Source organism: Silene latifolia, chromosome 9 (assembly GCF_048544455.1).
Source record: "Silene latifolia isolate original U9 population chromosome 9, ASM4854445v1, whole genome shotgun sequence".
NCBI classification, from domain to species: Eukaryota; Viridiplantae; Streptophyta; class Magnoliopsida; order Caryophyllales; family Caryophyllaceae; genus Silene; species Silene latifolia.
Window position 1 is genome coordinate 15,761,538 of NC_133534.1, and position 9,745 is coordinate 15,771,282.

General features: G+C 39.5%; 1 protein-coding gene across 1 annotated transcript; it reads left to right on the top strand.

Annotated features, from left to right (window-relative positions):
• Window positions 1-1,094: 1,094 nt before the first annotated feature.
• On the top strand, window positions 1,095-9,745 carry LOC141599216 (G-box-binding factor 1). The gene is made up of 13 exons (XM_074419160.1): window positions 1,095-1,225; window positions 4,062-4,194; window positions 4,295-4,345; window positions 5,331-5,417; window positions 5,521-5,610; window positions 5,738-5,898; window positions 6,469-6,523; window positions 8,064-8,109; window positions 8,225-8,424; window positions 8,651-8,728; window positions 8,831-8,956; window positions 9,081-9,428; window positions 9,624-9,745. Exons 2-12 carry the CDS (start codon window positions 4,135-4,137, stop codon window positions 9,114-9,116), a joined length of 990 nt encoding a protein of 329 aa, XP_074275261.1. The 5' UTR covers window positions 1,095-1,225; window positions 4,062-4,134; the 3' UTR covers window positions 9,117-9,428; window positions 9,624-9,745.

Sequence of the window (9,745 nt, forward strand, 5' to 3'; positions counted from 1 at the left end):
CGATCTTTTTCTCAATGAGGATTGAGGAGTATTTATAGACTTTCACCTTTTGTCACGTAGTGGCCAAGTGGCCAAGTGGCTAGCAGGTGGAAAGACTGTTCTACCCTCGGCCGAGGGACCCATGGCAGGCCGGCTGGCCTGGTTGACTCCATGCCGAGGGGACTTGGATGTGAGTACGCGGATATGTCTCCATTTGGTGGTTGCCTAGCCGAGACCCAGTGACAGCCGACAGTCGCGTCGATTATCTTTGTCTAATACGTTGACTTGCTGTGGATGTCTTTGACCTTGCTCAATATGTTGACTCGGTCAGCGGGTGCAAAATATGCCCCATCAGTAACTTTAAAATTAACCCAACTTTAAAAATAATTAATAACATTAGCGTAATTATAAGATACCTTTTCCAAATATCATATACAAAATCTTATATTTTAACAGAATGACTCACATCAAATGAAAATATTTACATAAAAGAAATTTAATACTCCCAACCTCTCAACTAAAAAGTTAAATAGTTAGAAATCCGAATCCAAATCCTCCAGTCCAACACAAACCTTTCTAAGTCAGTGTTCTTTTGGACTTAATTTCAGCCCATTTCAAATCAATTAAGCTCTATTTAGTTCAGTTTAACTCAGCTCCATTCAGTTCAATTATTTTCAGTTCAGTTCAACTCCTATCAACCGAAAAGAACAGATCTAAACTTCAATTCAGTTAAATACAGTAAAATTTAGATTAACTCTATTAAATTTAATTCAGTTCAATTCAGCCGAAAAGAAACGCCCTAACTATCATCAATCAACCTTAGTCATCATGTCACTACTACTTACCAATTAGCAACTTCTTACCACATTCCTAATCCCAAACTTTATTTCCCAAATTGGCCCTTTCTCTTTCTCATCCACTTGTATCCCAACAGCTGTAAACCTGCCTTTCCACAACGTGTCAACCACATTTAAAACCTAATTTAGAAAGCAAAAAACATGATTACTCAAGCCTATCTTTTCCATAACACAAAACCAAAAAATCTTAATTAATTAAAATCTGCAAACAGAATTACTCAAGTGTAATGTAACTAACAAAACAGCAGAGTTTGGTTTGCAGACACAATCACACAAACATATCCCACTTGTACTTCCACCTCACACCCATTAACACACATTAGCACCAACTCAACACACACTTTCTCCCTCTCTTTCCTCTTTTCTTTCCGAGTTTCCACTCTTCTAAGGTACTCTATTCCACTCCTTTTTTCTGGTATTTTCTTACAATTTTTGTGTTTTTACTTTGTTAATTTTTACGTTTGATTAAAATACTTCTCACATATATTGAACAAACGCGTGGAATTGGCCTTAACGTAGGTAGGATATGTTTTGTTAATTAATCTTGTTATTGGGTTTTGTATTTAGTTACTGTTTTATGTTGTTTTTGATTTATATTTGGAATTGTGATGAAATTAGTGTTGATCATCTGATATTGGGTTTTTTGTGAGGGATTTGTCAAAGGGTTTTGTGGGTTCTTTGTCATTAGTAGTGAATTCAGTGGCGGAATTAGGATTTACTGTTTGGGGGCGAATTACAGATGAAATAAGGTACACCTAATTGGGAATACGTTTTAGGATCCTTGGTGCTTAGAACTTTATAATTAGAGAGCATACTAGTAGATTTCATAAGGAGAAAGTGGATTTGGGGGAGTGGGGAAATAGACTGTTGATGGCGTTTAATGAGGGGATAAGTGGAATGTTTTAGAACTTTATGCCAAACAATTTATCACTTTAGTTTTAAGGTTGATGACGGTTTTCGATCTAGAAATTTCTGGCCTTCTTGAATAGCATGGCTTAATTTGGTAAGGACGTAAGGTAAAGTTGAGGTTCCGATGAATATGATTTGCTTCGAAGTTATCATGAATAGCTAAAGTGCTCAAGTAATACTCGTTTCATCTCAATTTGATTGTTCCCTTTACCCTCTTAGTCCATTCCAAAATTGCTCGGCCCCTTTCTATATATATTAAGCAATCAGAGGAACATCCAATATCATCTCTACTTAAAGTAACTATTTTTCCCTCCATCACAATTAAATCGTCCCCATTCTTGTTAAATCAAGGACTAAAGTTTTTATTTTACCTTTTTTCCTTAAAACATCCCAAACTAGAAAGTAGGGTAGTAAAAATGAGAGGGGAGTTTCATGAGTACAACTGTACAAGGTTAGATTTCCAGCATCAGCCATGTTACTCGTTGAACCATAAATTTTGCATCTTCGTCTTTGAGTCTTTGATAGCATCGTTTTTGCGATGTGAGGTAACCATAGAGCTAGAGTCATCAATGCAATATACGTAACTACTTGGTCATCATTGTAGGGTTATAGGGTTTATTTTTGTAGGGCTTCAGCTTTAACGGGAAAGAATTTCCCTAGTAGCTTCTTATTGATCATGTATCACTCCGACAACTGACCTTTGATACCCTTCAAAACCAAAAAAACGTGTCTCTTTTAGCGTCTTCTGTTAGTTCAAGCAAGGTTTATGCTGAAAATTGCTATCCATGGCTATGATGCTCAGACTCTTCAATCACACCTTTCCTACCTATGTCGGACACTCGCCCTCAGACGTGGGTGTGAGTAGGACACTCGAACACTCCATTTTAGCCCAAAAACATGTATTTTTTTCATAAAATAGACGAATCCGACACTTGGACACGCACCCTTGTTGGATTCTTCTAACCGAGTATGAGCAACATAGATCCATGGTACCAGTCCCCTCATCCATAACTTGTAGGAGGGTAAACTTAATTTTGATTATTTTTCTTTCCTTATGTCAATTGATAGTTGAGGAATGCAAGCTAACTCTAGCTTAGGCAAATTTCATTGGCATTACTCTATTGACTGCGTATTGTATACCGGATATCGTAACCCAAGTTGAATAGCTTGTACTACTAGTTGGATACATGATTATCGTGTAGTCCTCTTGTATTTGTTTCTTTCTATTCTTCACGCCCCATACCAAGTATCAACATACATGGTACAAACATGTTTGTACGTGGCTGAGGTAACAATTGTGAAGTTGATATTTCACAAATACATACAGTCAGACACGTGTACCAAGGTAGTATAATTAAGTTTGAAAATACCAGTGGGATTTTGAAATATCGACTATGCTGTGAAATATAGTAGTTTGTCTATATGACGGTAACCTGTAATTCACTAATTCTCTTATGCTTATGACACCGTTCGTACGCTTTTGTAACCGAATCTGGTTTAGGACTGTACTTTTAACAGTATTTGTAATTGCGATATTGTGTGAAAGAAAACTAGTGCACTGTAAAAGGTATTTTTTTTTTCAAGTATATACCATTTGTTTGCTAGAAGTTTGTCAATAGGCATCGCGAAGGAAAGGAAATAAGGAAATATTTCCTAGTACAACCATCAGTATCTGCTCTCCTATTACAAAGGATTTTGTATAAAAAAAATAGAAACAATGCAACATCACATTTTTCTTCTTTGGTTATCTTTCCTTCTCTTTTATTGTTACTCAACGAAACAGAGAAAAATCTCGTGATTGTCGTTGACTGAACCAAACAAAGAAGCAACAATACACTCCTCCTCATTTCTTCTTCTTTCTCTCATTTTCCTCTCCTTTAAACCTCACCTGAGTGCCTTAGTCTTTCACAAATGGTGTGGTGCTGGGAGTTGAGAGAAGGATGGGGCCGGATATACCCCTATGCTTAAATGTTAAACATAGAGATTGTTTCTAGATGTCCCACAATGAAAAATTGCATTGTAAATTTCAGGGATTTACTTTTACACTTCAATAGAAAGACGCATCATCAATTTAATTAGCTGCTTTTCTTTAATATGGATTCCGTTGTGACTAGTTTCTGAGATAAACTTGTGCTACAATTTTTATTGTTCCAAAATGTATTTACTTTGCATTTGGTAAATGTAAATCAGGCTTGTTTTATGCTATATTTGAGTCTCAAAGCAACATATTTTTGATTTTGTTCACTTGTCATTAGTACTAAGTTCAGTTCTTGCACCTCATCAAATAAATGCTGATCCTTACATCCTTTTTATTAGGACTAGAAATCAAACAAAATTTGCCGGGCCCTTACCAAATCCAGTGATTATTGTGTCCGTGTAACTGTGTAATATGGGGGCAGCAGAAGAGCAAACGCCACCCAAGCCTTCCAAGTCACCACCCCCAGCTCAGGTTCTTTCTGTCTTCTTTCCCCTTGGTGCGCCATTTGTGTATCTGACGGCTCCTCTTTCTCTTCAATTGTCTTTTAATTGATGCAGTCATTTTTTTATAGGAGACTCCAACAACAATGCCACCATATGCTGATTGGTCGAGATCCATGCAGGTTTGTGTAATAATTGGATCGTTTTGACGCCTTTTTCTTACTATTTAAGTCTTTACAAGCACAGCTGGTTCCATTACATGATCCGTTTAAAGTAATTCTTCACCAATACATTTTGAAATTCATAGTCAGTGGAAGAGATAAAGTTTCGTTTTGTTATTACTAATTGTGGTTTTTGAGTTGTGGGTAACAATTGCCTTGTGTGGTAACCCGACACTGGGTGCATTCTGTAATGTTTGATTTAAGGGCCATCTCGATGATTTGGGGGTCAGGTGGAAAAGCTAAAGATTAGGCTTTCAATATATTTGAACATAGTCAACTGAAAATATAAAGGAATCAACAGATAATTTTGGAGGATTTGAACCAGCGTCGTTCCTCATTGAAAAATAATGGAACCAACAGATGCTTTTGGGGGTCCTCTTCCGAACCTAATGGGAAAACCTAATGGAATACCCTGTCAGACGGCCCTACGTAACTTGGTTGTGAGAGGAAGGCGGGGAATTAAGTCATGTTTGGTATACGGGAAAATATTTTCCGGAGATAGCTATTTTCAATGGACATAATATTCAGTAGTAAATGGAGTTCAAAATATAACTTCCTTTGTTTGATTTTAGAGAGAAAATGAAGAAGGCGAGGACGAGAAAATTGGGGTCCCATGTTTTTCAAGGGATAACAGGTTTCTCTGGAGATAAGATGTTTTCCTTTCACATTTCTTCCTTCCTACAAGCCTAACAAGAGAATGTTTTGCCCAAACCAAACACACTCTTAACACGAAACGCCACGAAAGCTAGGACATTATATCTCCAAATTGAGGAACCTTTAATTTCCTTCTAATCTTCTAGAAAATCATCGTACCAAGGGTAACTGTCTAACTGATGAGTTGATGACCCCTTGATTTCCTTTACGACTTCTTTTCAGTCACATTTGTGAATGATGTCTTACGTCTCAAGACTCTTGACCATCCTGATCTACAATAATTCTTGTGCAGGCTTATTATAATGCTGCGGTCCCACCGCCTTTTTACGCCTCAACTGTTCCATCTCCAACGCCTCATCCTTATATGTGGTCAGGGCAGGTTAGTGGTTATAGCTTGTTGCAGTGCTACGAGGTTGTGCTTTTTAGTGGCTTTAAACTTGGACTATAATTTGATAGACGTGTTTTGTTGTCCTTTCACCCAGCACCCTATGATGCCACCTTATGGTACTCCTGTCCATTACCCGGGTTTATATCCTCCTGGAGGTGTTTATGCTCATCCTAATATTGGCACGGTATCTGTTACTTACTATTACTCGTCCTTATTTTGTCCATCATACGCAAAAGACGGCCTTTTACTTCATATATTGAAGGCAAGTATCCTTATATACATAATTCATGGAGTCATCAAATTTGTTCTAGATTGTGAACACAAGTGCTCCACAAGCTGAAGGAAAAAGCTCAGATGTTAAAGATCAGAGTTCTGCAAAAAAGTCTAGGGCAAATTCTAGTGCGGGGAATGACAAGACTATCGAAACTGGAAAGGCAACTTCAGGCTCTGCAAATGATGGCGCTTCCCAGAGGTGGCTAGTTATTTTTACTATTTTTGTCTCTTTTATGCGGTTTTTATTTGGGTAATTTCTAATTTATTGCCATGAGTCAAATTCTACTTTGGTGTCCCGAGTTTTCATAAATTCCACTTTGGTGACCTTAGATTTGAGGTAGTTCTCACTTTGGTGACCTGGGGTGTAATATAACCAAAATTTCTTCCAAATACCAAAGGTAGTATTTTTTTTTTTTTTTTTTCCGGCAAAAGCTAATGCTAATATTCTGAAATTATCATGATGAAATATGCCCGCTAAATCTTTAATTTAGATGAAAGTTGACTATGTTATTCCTTAAGTCACCAAAGCGAACTTCTTTAAACCTCACGTCACTTTATTCAAACCTCAGATTAAGAGAGTGATTTTGGGAAAACTCTGGCCAGGAAAGTGAAAAATAGCCAAAGGCATCAGGGTCCCGAAATAATAAGAAAATTTCCTGCTATGCCTGTTCTTTCTAGAGATTTAGTGCTTTTTTCCCGCTATGCCTGTTCTTCGAGATTTAGTGCGCTGTTTCCAATGTTTGATCTTCTAACCTAGTTTTTTAAACAGCGCCGAAAGTGGAAGCGAAGGCTCATCCGACTCAAGTGATGAGAACAACCAAACAGTATGTAAATCTTGTCTCGTTTTTATTTGTAACCGTAACTGTTTCTTTATTTAAGGGTTTAGAGCATCAACTTAAGGGAAGCTTAGATTGGCACAGTAGTATTATGAGAGTTGAATTGTGTTGTTTAAATCCATCCGGTTGTTGGTTAGTTGCCGAGCTACTTCTAGTTTATTAGGGTCTTTGAGTAAGGCCGTAAGGGTGGTAATGGGCAATGTCGGGTGTGTCTTGTGCTGTGCCATGTGTCCCATTGCCAGACCGGCCCTGCCCAGACTCAACAAGGAGGCCCAGTGTGTCATGACCGATTGAAATATGGCATCTGGGCCTGGGGATCGGCCGTGCATGTCGTACCCATGAGGGCCATGACGCCAGTCGTGCTTGTTTTCTACATCAGCATTCATGTTCAGTTTTCTGATAAGAGATATGAGGAAAGGATTATGAGTATTGTTGTGCGGAAGCGTGAATATCACGTGTTGGGCCTCTGCTGCATCTGTGTCCACAGACCATAATAGTACGATATTGTCCGCTTTGGGCCAAGCCCTCACGGATTTACTCTTGGGCTTCTTCCCAAAAGGCCTCGTACTATTATATTTAGTAGATACTTATAAAGATGATCTTCCATCTTTATTCCACCGATGTGGGACATGGGTTTGCACTCTAACAATCCTCCCCTCAAACCAAGGACCATCATCTTGACTCGGACCTTGACCTCTATGAAGGACTCCCACACTCTACAGCCCCAACTTCTAGACACCCGAAACATCACAAGTCTTGATAACCTCCCCTTAGCCGACACACCATGCTACCACGAGCCATGTCTTCCACCACATGTCACCGCCTGGTCAAGTGAGTGCCCCCACATGCTCCTGAGCCTGCATGTGCATGTGCATGTGCCCTTCTTGGGGAATTTGCTACACATGCATATCGAACATCCTCTGCATCCAGCATCCAATATATATACCCTGGACCGGGTCCGTCACTTCAGAAGTCCTAGAACACAAACGGTCTCTGGAATCCTGGAAAGGACCCACCACAACAGTTCTAGTACACAAATGGTCTTTGTCCCGCAAGACCTATGACGCCTTTCATCCATTTAGCCCTGGACCGGGCTTGCTCAAGGACTCACTTTGAGCTAGGAGTTCCATGCTTTACAGTGTACGACTTTAAGTCTTGGGCCTGCTGATGCATCCTCGTGTCTAGCCCAAGTCGAATCTTGGGCTCTGATACCAATTGTTGTGCGGAAGCGTGAATATCCCGTGTTGGGCCTCTGCTGCATCTGTGTCCACAGACCATAATAGTACGATATTGTCCGCTTTGGGCCAAGCCCTCACGGATTTACTCTTGAGCTCCTTCCCAAAAGGCCTCGTACTATTATATTTAGTAGATACTTATAAAGATTATCTTCCATCTTTATTCCACCGATGTGGGACATGGGTTTGCACCCTAACAAGTACTATTTGTGCTGTTGAGCCTATTTAAATTTTGCATTTCTGGTTTGCCACTGCTGCTCTGGTTATATTAGTTATTTTTTCTCCCCATTCAGGAGAATTCAAGTAGGAAAGGACGCTTTGATCTGATGCTTGAAGATGGTACGCGATTCATTCTGTAATCTGTTTGACTAACTTCAAACACTATTTTTACTGTGCCCACCTCCGGTCTCACTTACGGTTAGTCCTTAAACTCGGTTTATGGGTGATTCTGCAGGAGCTAATGCACATAATAATGCATCCAATGGAGGTTCTATGGGTCCCGTGCAAGGGAACCCTGTTCCGATGCCTGCCACTAATCTTAATATCGGTATGGATTTATGGAATGGAAATGCTCCTGCTGCGGTTAAGTTGCAACCAAATGGTGGGGTCTCTTCTGCTGTTGTTCCATCAATGGTCATGGGCGAAGTTTGTTACGTATGTTTTCTTTTTAACTCGAGCAAACTTTTCATATTCTTTGTTGTACTTACGTAACATTAAACTTTGAAAGGCAATGGCTCCTTATTGCCTCTCTGACTCTAATCCCCAAGATTGCTCGTATCATTTTGAGCCACCTCTATCCATGTCTTATTGATCTTTCCCTACTCCTTGCAATCTAATTTGTTCCCCAAGGATTCACCTTATCCATGTTTCTGGATGACAGGATGAACGTGAACTTAAAAAGCAAAAGAGGAAGCAGTCAAACCGAGAATCAGCCAGACGGTCAAGGCTACGCAAGCAGGTCTATATTTATACAGTCCCCACTGGAAACCTAGATAAGTGGGTATATATCGGCTTTAGTTTAATTTGACAGGCTAGTAATGAAATTGATGCGTCCATGTAGGCGGAATGTGAAGAACTTCAAAGAAAGGTCGAGTGCCTGAATAGTGAAAATAGTGCCCTCAAAGACGAGCTTAGAAACTTGGCAGAAGAATGCATGAAGCTCACAGCTGAAAATCAAACGATTCAGGTTTACCATTATGCATTACTCCCTTTGTAGTTTTCATTCCCAGGATAGAGCTTATACGATATTCTTAGTATGGGCTAATCTCGATTCTTGAGGATTAACATGGAATTACCTACTATGGAAACAGGAGGAGCTAAAGCGTGCGGGGAAGAATGATAGCTGAAGTCTGAGACATTAGCAGACAACCACGCATTTGGTTCGACATAGATTTTTGACAAAGAAACGAGCAAAAAGAATACTCTCTCTATATCGGTCAATCTTGTTCAAAATTCTCCACACATATAAATTATAGGAAGGCAAACGAACCAAATTGAGTTAAATGGAGAGAGTATCTAGTTCTATTTAACACAGTTTATACCATATTACCCTTTTTCTCTTCCTCTTCCGGTGTTTTTATAGGTCACTTGTAATGGCGATGATTGTTAATTTGATTGAAGAGGCTGTTTATCGACAGTACATGATTATTGAGTAACAAGTAGCACAAAATCTCATTGTAGACGGCGATATCCGTCACAAGCTTGTGACGGATACCATTTCATCTCACAAAATACCCATGAGAGGTGAGTGGGGAAGCACATGGGGGTGTCTCACTTTGTCCCCTCTCCCTTTTTGTGAGAGGTCTTCAGCTTGTGACGGGATTAGCCCGTCACAAGCAAGACGCTTTGAGTAGGTAGCACAGTCGGAGATGATGTATAATACGCGGTTAATAAGGTTTACGTTTGTAAACTTTACTTGGTTTATGTGCTTAGGCCGCTGTTCTTATTTGGTAATTGGATTTTGCATTTTCAGTAA